Source organism: Protomyctophum bolini (assembly GCF_963924005.1).
Source record: "Protomyctophum bolini genome assembly, chromosome: 1".
In the NCBI taxonomy this organism is placed as follows: domain Eukaryota; kingdom Metazoa; phylum Chordata; class Actinopteri; order Myctophiformes; family Myctophidae; genus Protomyctophum; species Protomyctophum bolini.
In genome coordinates this window covers 31865522-31879232 of record NC_137862.1, presented here as the reverse complement: position 1 = coordinate 31879232, position 13711 = coordinate 31865522, and the positions used below count along the sequence as shown (strand labels likewise).

General features: G+C 44.0%; 1 protein-coding gene across 3 annotated transcripts in view; it reads right to left on the bottom strand.

Annotated features, from left to right (window-relative positions):
• The window catches only part of tp53bp1 (tumor protein p53 binding protein, 1), a 31951-nt gene that overhangs the window by 12675 nt on the left and 5565 nt on the right, over window positions 1-13711 (bottom strand). For 2 of the 3 annotated variants that reach the window (XM_080763875.1, XM_080763876.1), the window contains exons 8-17: window positions 12334-12445; window positions 10251-10333; window positions 9939-10126; window positions 8111-9251; window positions 7661-7780; window positions 6960-7130; window positions 6053-6119; window positions 5305-5394; window positions 2125-2235; window positions 97-682 (exon numbers count right to left, since the gene is read on the bottom strand). In XM_080763875.1, the coding sequence (XP_080620001.1) occupies window positions 97-682; window positions 2125-2235; window positions 5305-5394; window positions 6053-6119; window positions 6960-7130; window positions 7661-7780; window positions 8111-9251; window positions 9939-10126; window positions 10251-10333; window positions 12334-12445 (2669 nt within the window). The remainder of the gene's footprint in view (window positions 1-96; window positions 683-2124; window positions 2236-5304; window positions 5395-6052; window positions 6120-6959; window positions 7131-7660; window positions 7781-8110; window positions 9252-9938; window positions 10127-10250; window positions 10334-12333; window positions 12446-13711) is intronic. The other variant, XM_080763877.1, reaches the window with a different exon arrangement.

Genomic DNA, 13711 nt, shown 5'->3' with positions numbered 1-13711 from the left:
TTATACACACACCGTGTCTGTGCTATAATACCATAGATGTAATATTATTTGTGATGTGCATCACCTGAACGTCATAACGTAGCATCTCTTATTTACCTTGCTGGGTGGACTGAGGATGATGGTGTCGTTGCTGTTCTCAAAGCTGGTCTGATGGGACTCTGGCCTCTGTCCAACATCCGCCCTGGTCGGAGTGGACGGTTCGAGGCTTCCACGCACCTCTCTGTCCCCAGCCTGGGGACCAGGTGTCCTGGTCGGAGTGGACTGTTCGAGGCTTCTCACCCCAGCGGCAGCGGCCTGGGGACCAGGTGTTCTGGTCGGAGTGGACTGTTCTGGGCTTCTCACCCCAGCGGCAGCGGCCTGGGGACCAGGTGTTCTGGTCGGAGTGGACTGTTCGAGGCTTCTCACCCCAGCGGCAGCGGCCTGGGGACCAGGTGTTCTGGTCGGAGTGGACTGTTCGAGGCTTCTCACCCCAGCGGCAGCGGCCTGGGGACCAGGTGTCCTGGTCGGAGTGAGGGACGGTTCGAGGCTTCCACGCACCTCTCTCCCGCCAGCGGCAGCAGCCTGTGAACCCGACGTGGACGGCTCCCTTCGTGGCGCCGGTGACGGCTCCCGATGTGGGCTGGCGAGGACATCCTTCTGGCTGCCGGGAAGGCTGTTGCATCCCAGTGAAGATCTCTGAGAACTGTGGGGGTGAAACCATTCATCCATTATTAAGATTGATGGAAAAATTGTGGTCTGTTTATTCTTTTAATGTTTATTTATTAGGGAACATTGATTTACAGTATACACACTTTTTTAAGACAGACAAGTTATAAATCACCTACATTCAATTCAACAATAAAGCAAGTACGAAACAGGCTAGCAAAAACAGACAAACAATAGACAGACAAATACAATTTGTATATAAAGTAAATAAGAAAATAAGAAAAAATAAATTGGTTATTATTAGTTCATCAGAACAGTTCATCGGCTATAGCAAGACGCATCAAGCATTCCCTTGGGTTTGTTCGAGGCACTTAACCAGCTATACAGAGACATATGCAGCATTTCCTTGCATTGGTTCAGATTAATAAGCAGCTTTACATAGACCCGTCATGCCTTCCCTTGCAATGGTTCAAAACATCTATATAGAGACACATTAGTTAATTCTCTCCATGGGTAAAATGTTATATGTCCCGGTACCACTGTGCAACTGCTGGTGGTTTGTCCATAATCCAATTGAAAAGGATACATATTCTAGCGAGAACTAGTAGTGTTCTGGTTTTTGGATTTTCGAGAAAGCCATTGGCTCCAGTAAATTTCTGTAAGCTAAGCAGTATGAAAATAAACTTGCGGTGATTTGAAACTTTTGAATATTCTGAAGAAATGGCAGATCTGGTTTAGAGATCAGAGCAAAATAATTTCGCAAGACCACATTGGAAACAAGCGTTTGATGTGTTCTCCTTTTTAAGGTTTGAGTTGTATTGTGATTTTGTTCACATTAATAACAAGAACATTGTCAATGTGGATGACCCAGTGAGGAATGATTTGCATACTTTTGGCATTGTTGCCCTGATAGCCACAGCAGAAGGATTACTGGAGCCGAGTAAGAGGATCTCTGGGGGGACGTTTGGAGGAGAGCAGGCCACGGCCACCGCCCTGTCTGAGTCCAAGGTCAGCAGAGCAGATGTACAGTGTGAGGCCGGTTGGAGGATGTGAGGTGCCGTGGAAAGAGAGTGTGGGTGTTGGTAGAGGACGGCACAATTACAGTAGATGCTTTATGCCTCATGGCCAAGGAAATCAGCAGGTTGGAGAAGCAAGGCCTCTTGGTAGTTGGTACTGTCTTTTGGTACTGTCAAAGGAGTAAGTGTCATACAGGCTAGAGAGATGGAGTCTGCGCAGGAAAGCGTACTCATGCCGCTATTAACAAATGGAAAACTTAAATGCTGTGGAACCGACACAAGATGGTGCTGAAGGAACAGGAGAACTTAAATGCTGTGGAACAGACACAAGATGGTGCTGAAGGAACAGGAGGAGTAGGAAAGGCCTGGTAGAGAGGGGGGAGGCCACGAGTACCCGTACCTGAAAAAGAGGCAGATGGCCACGAGTACCCATACATGAAACAGAGAGGCGGAGGGCCCGTACCTAAAAGAGCTGCACAACGTAATGAAGGAGCTGGAGACACCCTGGTCTTTGCCCGAAGTCCTCATACCCTCACCCTTGGCCCCAGAAGAAGGGAGTCCCTGGGAAGGTCTCCTAGAGAAGGGGGGTCCCAAAATAATAGTTCAATGAATGAGTATCACAAATTATGAAATACTAAGGTGCATTGGTTTGATTAATCTTCAATTTGTTTTGATAATCACATGTTTTGCATTGATGATGTAGTTATTTTGGGGAGGGTCAACCAATGAGTGAAGATGTGTGGAACATAATTAAGTAGTGTGCACCCTGGGAAAGACCTACGGTGAAAAGATTATCATCAGAAGTTGCGGGATTTTAGCGGCAGTATCGCCCAAGGAAATGACGTTGATGCTTTATAAATCAGTTTACATTCTCTGCGAATGAAGCGTGTTGTGATTGGTCGGGAAAATATCGTATCCGGGGGAAATACAGCTGACAGATATTCCGGAGGATACATCCGCCGATAGCTTCTCTGCGTTGTGACCAGGATTTTCTTTTCGCAGTAAGGCTGGGACTCAGGCTAAGTAGTGTGGCACTAATATGTTAAAGTTAGGGTTTAGTGTTATGTTCTTTTGTGTTAGCATTACGTTGTGGATGAGGAGAGGGTGTGCTGTGACAATTAAAGATAAGTGCATATGAGACAGAGAACAACTATCCTATAGGACAAAAGCGTTTGATTTCTAGTATCTTGAGACAATTCTATTTAAAGGTTAGTATTGTTTTGAGATTCAGGAGGAACCATAACACACCATAACAAATGTGGCTGTAGCAGTCTCAGCAAATGTCGGTTATATTCTATAAAGAAAATCAATGAGGTGTATTGATTTTGAGTATTTACTACTACACAGTACACAGAGGACCCAAAATGGGAATTATGTGTTGGATAACAGAGAAACAATTAAATCAAAGATATGTTCATACTATTTGACCAAAGATATTACACCGAGATTCCGAGAAGCACAATGAGCAAAAGGTGTTTTATAACATCGGCAAGATTAATTGTGATGAATAATTGTGATTACAATATTCAGCAAATGGCCTGCTCCGAACGACCATGGCCCGAATGGGCACTGTGCTAGTCTTGTGAGCATTTAGTTACATCATTTGCACCTTATTTTATCGTAATTTTATAGTTAATCGATAATCACACACAGTTTAATCGTATAACTGTAATGACAATCAACTTGGAGCCTTACTGAGAACCATTGCTGTAGGAGATATCAGTGAAGTAGGAGATATCAGGTTAAAACAAAAAACAAAGCATTTGCCCTAAAACTAATATATTTACCAACATTTAAGCAGTCTTCCTTCTCATAGCAAAGCTCTAGTGGAGAAAATAAAAATGTAGTCCTATTTTTATCAAATGACCCAATAACTAATGGTCTCCACGTGAACATTAAAATAAAATGGTATTCGTGTCTCTAATTAAGGTCACCATTAGCAATACAGCAGTGTAGCTCTAATGAGCAGAGAGAGAGCTGGGCAGTCTTCAACGCCAATGCACACACCTGGTATGCACGACCTTGTCATATTATAATGGGAGGGGGCGAATAATGTAGTTTCTCCTATCTCAAGGGTTTACAAGATTCCAAAAATAACTCCCCAACCCACCCATAGAATGAAAAGTAGGTCACACACACACACACACACACACACACACACACACACACACACACACACACACACACACACACTTTAGTTGAACAACACTGGTTCCAGTAACATCTATATCAGAAGTTAGCTGCATGTGACAGTAACAGCAAAGCAGTATGAGCCCATCTGGTCCCGGTAGACAGTGTTGTACCCGAACGTGTTCAAAGAACGATCGTTCACGAACTCGTTCATATTTAGGGTGAAAGTGAACTGAACGTACTGTATTTCTGTTTGATGAACGTCATTGTGAACGCGTTCATTTCTGGCGTGTGAACGTCACTTTTTCACGTTCAACTTCGTTCAAGAGTGAGTATTTCAATAGAGCCTTCCAGGCGAAATCCCGGGCACTAAAACACACCCTAAACATGCCTTAATAGCTAGCGGAAAACCCACCAATAAGTCCCTAACCGACACAAATTAACTAATCTTTCTCAGCCGTCACTGGAGCACGCTTCTAGCTATTGCATGATGATCATGCACGCTGACAGACAGCAGACACTGTCCCAACTCCTAACACAAACACTGAGGAAACTTGTTGTTTGATTAAACATAATGTGCCACGAAAAATAGCTTCCAATAGCTTAGTTGGTTATTATCACGTCAAGGAGGTACGTGTCCATAATATCGCCACGAATGGCCAACAAAAGACATCTCTCTTCCACAGTGAATGAAGCGCAGTGATGCCTGATTTATTCTTCGTCGTACAATCATGTGTTCCGTGCTGAAAATAGCTGATATACAAGCTCACAACGCGTCGCGTCCGGACTCGTTGTGAGCTTGTAGATCAGATATTTTCAGCATGCGGAGATGCAGGCTCTGAGAACATTCAGAAAATTTTGCCTTCACAATAATAGCATGCAAAAGCATGCAGCTTTCACAAGTGTGCCCATGTAGAGAAGGAAAATAATTAAGAATTCAGTGGCATTTCACATTGCAAAAGAGCAATTTTTGCAAAATGTAAAAAAATATATAAAAATTATAAGGAATTAATTTGGATAATGGTAATAGGGATATTGTAAACGTTGTCACTTTATTAATCCCAAAGGACTTCATTTGGAATAAAGTCTGCGGTTTTATATGGCTATGGGCTGTGGCAATAATAATAATAACATTTTAAAAAAGAACGAAAAATAACTATAATAGTTTTTGGAACGATGAACTTTAGTTCAACATTTTGAATGATGAACTATGAACGGAAGTAGTTAATTTTTTAATTTTTGAACTGTGAACTGAACTAGTTCCTAAAAAAAAAAAAACTTTCCCAACACTGCCGGTAGACACAGAGAGCTCCAGACAAACAAAAAAAAAAGCCAACAGAAAACACTGCTGCTCTACAACTCCATCCCAGGGGAAAAACACTGGCTACATTATGCTGGCGAGTGGAAACTAATAATAAGGCACAACAACGAGGTGTGGAAATCACCCGACTCAATCGTGAGTATAAACGCAGCCCTAGTGTGTGTGTGTGTGTGTGTGTGTTTGTGCATTTACCCCACAGGCGAAGGTGTGACATCATGCTGGTTCTCCTCCTCCACCTCCAGCTGTCTGTGGACCTGTCTCACACGACTGAACACAGACGGACTGCCAAGGACACACAAGAGTACTGCATCAGCATCTCCCTACCGATAATAACTGTGTACAGGCTTAGTTGATGTAACCTTCATAATATCAAGTCAGTGCTGCCAGCTCAGAATACAAGGTTCACTTCATAAATAATGTGTCGTATAGCTGCTTTGTGCAGAGGGATCATAATGAATACCGAAATACATACACTGTACATGGGCAGACAGGATTCACATGACAATGGACTACTAGACATTATCCCATTTAGAGTTTTAGACCCGAAGCAGATTCCAAAACTACCTTCTAAACCTACAGTATTCAAACATTACTAAATAAATATATGATATAGCAACAACTAGTCCGAAAGGGGTTCCCGTCTTGAAAGGTAAAAAACAAAACAAAACAAAAGGAGTTCACATCCTTAATGTTTTTTTAATTTGACTTGCTTTTGGCTAGAAGCACACTTATCCTTGAAAAACAAGCCAAATCAATTTGCATTTAGTGAAGCACTTATGTAGAAATGCAAAATACTCCAATATGAAACAACTCCATCTTGAATGCTGCGAGGGCAAAATAAATTCAAAGCCTGATATTCAACATCCATTTTGGAAATGGCAGGAGGAAGGGTAAAAAATAAAAACAGGCAGTTGTGCATATAGAAATAGCTGCAGGTTACCTGGTTACAGCCTTGGCAACAGCGGTAACCTTGACAACAGATCCTTCCTCGTCTGACAGCGTTGGCTCTGGGAGGAAGATGTTATATTAGTGATCTGATTCTGAAATATTTTAATCGCTCTCGGCCAGAAAGAAACCTTGCCATCTCCACATTTAATCTTTTTCCTACATTAATGACCAATTTTATATTTCGCTTTGGCGTTATAGAAAATAATTGGGAAAATCGAGTAAGAACTAGAAGCTCACAACATGTCACAATGAAACGCATTGTGAACTTGATTGAGTCAGACAGATATACTGAACTACATATTTTATTTCGAAACTGCTGTGTAATCAATCACTCTCCTGTCCATTAAATACAATAACATATATAAATGGTACAGGCTATATTCGATTATGGCTAATCACGATGCATTGCTGAATCGATTATTTTGTCCATTTCACTGAAATGGAAAGGTTTTGGACATACAAGGTTTCCACCTGACAACAGACAAATAGGTAAATGATAAACTACTAGAGGTTGCAATGGATGTCATTGTGACACTTTTCAAAGAACATGAAAGCTGGTCAAAGCTGGTCATGATCAGGGGTCATCAATGTGTCTGTAAAGCCAAATTCCAAAACCCAAAATCTCGGCCACTCACTTTTGATCATAAGACCCAATTCATGCGAAGTCTCCATGTTTTCTTCAGAATATGTATGACACTAGACTCGATAGTTGATGTCACTGGTGGACGGTTTTCTGAACTTCCCACAGCCCTCTTATGACACACAGACTGAGTAAAACAAAAATGTGGTGAGGTGGTCCTTTAAGGGCTCTCTTGTGTGTTTCTGGACATATTATTGTCCACTCATTTTGTATGCCCCCTGCCCCTGGTCATGATGAGCATTTAGTGAAAGGTTCCTACTTTGCAGGCAGAAATGCTCCGAGCTGCCCTCCTCCACCGGAGTCACCAGTTTCATCCGTAGGCTCAGCTTTCCCTTCTCTGCCGTGTCCTCCCCAGAGCTCTCTGCAGTCACCATGTCGCAGGTCGCCACTGTAGTCGCCGCTGACACATCACCCACAGCTGCTGGCTTGTCTGGGATATTTAATCCAACAATGAAACGGCAAATGAAACATGGGTTTAACACATTGAAACGTTGGCTATTCAAATTGAAACGTTGGCTAGGCAAATGAAACATGGGTTTAACACATTGAAACGTTGGCTATTCAAACATATCAGATGTACTCGCACAGCGAGCTTGTAAATCTGTTATTTTGGAAAAATCTTATGTGAATAATATACACAAATCTTCTCTTCTGGGGGTCTACTGATTTAGAAGGCATTTGGCGAATCAGCCTCAGGACTCAATGGGTAGTATATAGTACTTATAAATAGTATTTACAAGGCAAGGCAGACAGAACCGCTGTGGCTATACAAGCGATGAGGATGCCATGAGGCAGAGAGTAGGACTGAGACTTGGAGCCAGAGTCAGAGTGAAGGGAGATGGTAGAATTTCAGCACAGTGTGATACTCCACATCAGGTGACCAGGTTTGTTGCGGTCTACGAGGGAAGGACAACAGAATTTACTAATCTGTGCTGCTGTGTGCTGTAAAACAGAACTCACCAATGGGAGTGCTGCTGTGTCTTGGTGTCTGCTTTAACTGGTTGATCAAAGGGGGCGTGGCATTCACAGCTGGCCCAATCAGCTCCCCTTCTTTAGGAAGGGTGAAGTGGAAGGGGACTTCTGCACAAGGCAAACGGGACAGTGTCAGTGTCTCAGCAAACTGAAAGTAGCTTTATTATTCTGTTGTGAACCTTGATATTTTAACCACTATTACACCCCATCTTTTAAAAAAAGTAATCAATAGAATAATCACCAGGATTGATAGTTGCAGCCCTAGTGCTGACCTAACACCTAACCTCACACAAACTCCTCTGGCTTTAAACATTTCTAAATGAGTCTCTATACTGCTATAGTAGTACTTGACCCAAAGGACCCAGAATGCATCACACTAATCTCCCCTTATGGGAAAAAACAAACAAACTGCAGTGACTGTGAGCACGACAATCTTACCTCCAGAGCTGTCACTGAGGCTCTTGTCTTTGACTCCCTTTGTTTCAGGCCCCTTCCTCTCAGCCTGGGAGAGGCTATTGGGAGCAACCCGTACCCCTTTAGACTGAGCCTGGGAACCGTGGCCGTTGGTGGACACAGACACTTTGCTTCCCGCTGCCTGAGAAGAACCGCTCCTCCTCTGCTGGCTCGTTGACAACGCGTCCCCTTTCTCAAGCAGCCCGTGGCTCCTCTCACTCTCCGACACCTCCTCCCTCCCTTCCATCTCCTCCTCCTCCATGGGCTCAGGGGACAGCGCCTGGCTCTGTGAGAGAGCCAGGCCCAGAGCCGAGCTCTCTGGCCCCAGCGTGCTCTCTCCTTCCGTGATCATCCCCTCCTCCTCTTCTTCCTCTTCTCCAGCCTCGTCTCCCAGTCCCTCATCCATCACGTCTCGGTCTAGTGACAGCAGCTGACTGGGAGCAGAAGAGGATGGTCCACGCTTCAGTAGCGACTGAGTGTTCCCTGTGACGTTAACAGAAGCCCTGCCTGACGTCTGAGAGAACACAGGCTGGGACATCGAGGTGAGACTGCCACGCACTGCGGTGGGGGGGGTCCGCTGCACACGGCTGCTGGCCAGAGCGTCTACTTTGTCCGCCCGGCTGCCCATCGGGCTCCCGCCACTGGCGCGCTGACTTACATTCACATTTGTTACATTCCTAGCCGTCGGTGTAGATTCCTGCACTTGGGACCTCTGTGACGGAGCACGGCCCTCCATCCCGGCACCTTCGCCACTGTGTTTTAACAAGTCTGAGGCGGAGACGGTTTTGGCCGCAGTTTTCGGGGAGGAGGCGACGCCGTTGCGCTCGCTCCTCTGACTGCAGCGTGACATCATCACAGAGTCACTGGTGTCGATGCCGAGTGCTTCGTCCAGACCCTCTATCTGCGTGGCCTGGCTGTCGTCCTGGGACTGCTCAGAGGCCAGCAGGGCCACGGCGCTGCTCTCCGTGTTCACAGTCAACCGCAAGGACAGAGCGGACGGACTCGACTCAACGGGGGACCTCGGCTTCTCGTCACGCAACAATGCCGTCACCGGCTTCCTTTGTGCGTCTCGTGTAGCCACGCTGCTGCTCGCAGCTTCCTGGCTCTGTGTTGCGACAAACACATCCTGGGGGACACACAAGACACACACACACACAGTGTTGACTTAACGACTTCATCGAGTAAAACTACAGTATGACAAAAACAATGCTGACTACCTTTTTTTCACTGACAAAAACTATATAAAAAAAACGAAGCTATGATGAGGGATGACTAAAAGTAAGACAATTCATTTGTTGTTTGGTTGTGTGTGCAGGTGTCACACTCTGAAAATAGCTGATCTACAAGATTTAAAAACAAATCAACCCTGAACAGCAGATATTAATGAAGCCAAACAAAGCTATGATGAGGGTTCTTGTTGTGGCATTAATGGGAAACGTAGTGTATTCTTTAACCACTTAAAACCAGTGGTGTCAAACTCATGTTACGTAATGCAGCATACTGCGCAAAATGTGACTTAATGAAGCCCACACCACATTGTTTCATGTCTCAGTCTCTGCTGTAACTAAACAATGTTTCACTAAATCCCTCAACAAATGTTGTTTTAAGATTACATAGTTAACAAGCAATTACTCCCTCTCTCACGCACTGTATTTTTGGACAGCTCATAAAAGGCTATTTCCATGCTATCAGCACAGAAAAACTAAATGAAACACAACCACAATTTGCATTATGACCACCAGCTGCATTTAGAACGATAGGATATATTAAAGTTGCCCTTTAACAATCCTATGGTATAAAGTAATGTTCATACATGAGAGAACTCGGGCTGGGAGGGCAGAGAGAGCGACTTTTCCAGAACAAAACCAGGCGAATTCTGGGACACCGGAGTGGATGCGGTTGGGCGGGGTTTGGATACAGCAGCGGTTTCCATTGGCCCTTCTGCTTTTGACCCCGATTTGTTGCCTGTGGGCAGTGACGTGTCCATTGGTTCATCAGGACCTGATGAATAATAAAAATTAAAAAATATTCGTATATATTCTATTCTCCAAATAATCACATCCAGCACTGTCAAAGTCAGCAGTTATTGAAGCTTAAGGTAGAAGGTGAACAGGTTGTTACATACCTCCTTCAGTGGGTGAATTGGGGACAATAAAAGGTGTTTGGCTCAAGAAGTCCTGGGTAGGGGCCACATAGTCAGTAGAACACCTGTGGGGAGGTGGCATCAATGATTAGGATTACTCTAATCTATACTCTATGGTTGTGGTGGTTTCAAAGAAGGAAACCGGTATAACATGATGTGCAGTGTTTCTCAAACAATGGTCCGGGGACCACCAGTGGTCCTTGAGAGGGTTCCAGGTGACCCCCAGCTAAATCTATAAAATGCACCAAGTCTCTGTGTGTGTGTGTGTGTGTTAGGGCTGCCGTAATTGTCCAAAAATTGGATTCGGATATTCGTTTTAAAAACCCAAGTGGATTCGAACAATTCGGATTTCGGATTTCAATTTGAGCCAATCGGATTTTTTTATAATTATATTTACACCAATACAACCTGAGACATAACATTTAAGATCGCATTGCTGGCGCAACTCTCTCTTTCTCTCCGCGCATTGGTGTTGCTGAAAACTGAGATGGAACACAACGCGCATACATTCTCCCTTCTCCAGTAAAACATTTTTCTTAAATGAGCAATCCTACCACACAGCCTTATCAAAACGAGGCACGGAGGCAGTATTAATTTACAGAACAGAACACTGCATTGCTGGCGCTGCTGCTGCTGCCGGGGCACCACATTTCATCCTTACGCATTTTATTTATCTTTTTATAATTTCCTGAAGGATAAAGTCGCTTCATGATTGAAGATTGATGAGTGATAGATCTGTGTGTTGTCCAACAAGCCCAAATTTATTAAATCAATTAATTACCAGCAGCCAGCTGCATTATTATTATCTGTGGACTGTGGGTCTGCTGCCGACGTTATGAAACTTTTTAGCTGGCTAGCTTCTCCGCTGTTATGCTCAAATTAGTGACCCTAAAGAATTCTGAGGCAACATGGCTGGAGACGAGGCAGCCAATCAGAACTGCGCTGCGCTGCGCTGCGCTGCGCTGCGCTGCGCTGTATTCTGTGTTTAGGAAGAGTGCGATGCAGTTGATTTATTCTTCAATGTATGCCGTTGTCGGCGTGTCGCGTGGCAAATATAACTAATCTACAAGCTCACAAGTCACAACGCTTACCCATGGCACCGAAAACTAATAATAATAATAAATAAAAATATATTTTTTATTATTATTTTTTATTCAAACCTTAATTTTATATATTCGGTTATTTTTTTATTCGAATCTATATTCGGATATAGAATATTCGTTGGCAGCACTAGTGTGTGTGTGTGTGTGTAATCCACGTAGGTCGAGAACTGTTCGCTCCACAGACAAATTCAACACGCGCATTCCACACCACTGCAGGGGGTGCAGTGGCCGGTGTCGAGTCGGTTGGACCCACAGTTGTCCAGAACCACCCCAAAAAGGCCTTTGCCTGGGCTCTGGAAAGGGGCCTGTTCTGACATCATTCTGAGGTCTGCATAGTCTCCATATTTGGGCATGCCTGACAAAGAACTCCATATATGGGCATAAAAGGGACACAGACATAATATCTGGTTGGGGCATGAATTTCCAACTTGCATCGTTCCAAGTAGGCCAGTGCCCAACGGGCACCGCTGTAGGGGCTCCAACGCATAATATCTGGGTGGAGCATGCATTTCCAAATTGCAACGTTCCAAGTAGGCCAGTGCCCAACGGCACCGCTGTAGAGGCCCTACGGGCACCGCTCTAGTTATGTAAAGTTGGTAACCGAGTGCACACTTATTAGATCATGTTTAACTCTTGAGTTTAAATAAACCAAATAGACCTGCAAGGGTCTATTTGGTTTAATTTACGCTCTCAAGAGTACAATTATTGCATTACTTAATTTACTACTATTGTCTACACAATGAGATAATGTAGAATAATTGCCTGTTATCTCAGGTACAGTACAAACATCATTACAGCATGGAGAAAGTCTTATCCAACAACAAGAATATATTCTAAATCTAAGGTCTGAGAGGTTAAGTATCATCAAATGGTGGTCCGTGGCTCAAATGCTGAATAAATAATGGACCTCAATATGAAAAGGGTTGAAAGAAAACCATTGTAATAGTGCTCCTGTGGCTTACTGGGAAAGACTTTGCTGCACCAGAGTGCCCTGTCCAGACAGATGCAGCAGACTGAGGGTGTGGGCCGGGGTCAGTGGGTGCAGCTCTGACACGGTGCTGTCCACACCAGCACCTGAGAAAGACCAGAGGAAAAGATTAGGAACCCACTGGCCTTCAGTCAACAGAGTTAGTATTGAAACCACTGGCCTTCAGTCAACAGAGTTAGTATTGAAACCACTGGCCTTCAGTCAACAGAGTTAGTATTGAAACCACTGGCCTTCAGTCAACAGTGTTAGTATTGATTAGGAAACCACTGGCCTTCAGTCAACAGTGTTAGTATTGATTAGGAAACCACTGGCCTTCAGTCAACAGAGTTAGTATTGATTAGGAAACCACTGGCCTTCAGTCAACAGAGTTAGTATTGAAACCACTGGCCTTCAGTCAACAGAGTTAGTATTGAAACCACTGGCCTTCAGTCAACAGAGTTAGTATTGAAACCACTGGCCTTCAGTCAACAGTGTTAGTATTGATTAGGAAACCACTGGCCTTCAGTCAACAGAGTTAGTATTGATTAGGAAACCACTGGCCTTCAGTCAACAGTGTTAGTATTGATTAGGAAACCACTGGCCTTCAGTCAACAGAGTTAGTATTGATTAGGAAACCACTGGCCTTCAGTCAACAGAGTTAGTATTGATTAGGAAACCACTGGCCTTCAGTCAACAGTGTTAGTATTGATTAGGAAACCACTGGCCTTCAGTCAACAGAGTTAGTATTGATTAGGAAACCACTGGCCTTCAGTCAACAGTGTTAGTATTGATTAGGAAACCACTGGCCTTCAGTCAACAGAGTTAGTATTGATTAGGAAACCACTGGCCTTCAGTCAACAGTGTTAGTATTGATTAGGAAACCACTGGCCTTCAGTCAACAGTGTTAGTATTGATTAGGAAACCACTGGCCTTCAGTCAACAGAGTTAGTATTGAAACCACTGGCCTTCAGTCAACAGAGTTAGTATTGAAACCACTGGCCTTCAGTCAACAGTGTTAGTATTGATTAGGAAACCACTGGCCTTCAGTCAACAGAGTTAGTATTGAAACCACTGGCCTTCAGTCAACAGAGTTAGTATTGAAACCACTGGCCTTCAGTCAACAGAGTTAGTATTGAAACCACTGGCCTTCAGTCAACAGAGTTAGTATTGATTAGGAAACCACTGGCCTTCAGTCAACAGAGTTAGTATTGCGCTCTTCGTCAACGCTCTAGGTTGCTATGAGACCGATAAAGCCCGAAGTGAAAACTCCTCTCTGTCGTCAGAAAAAACAGAATGCATTTATCTCGGATTAATTAACCCAGATTGCGTATTCAACGGCCCATAACAAAAGATGGTCGCGGTTACAAAATGTA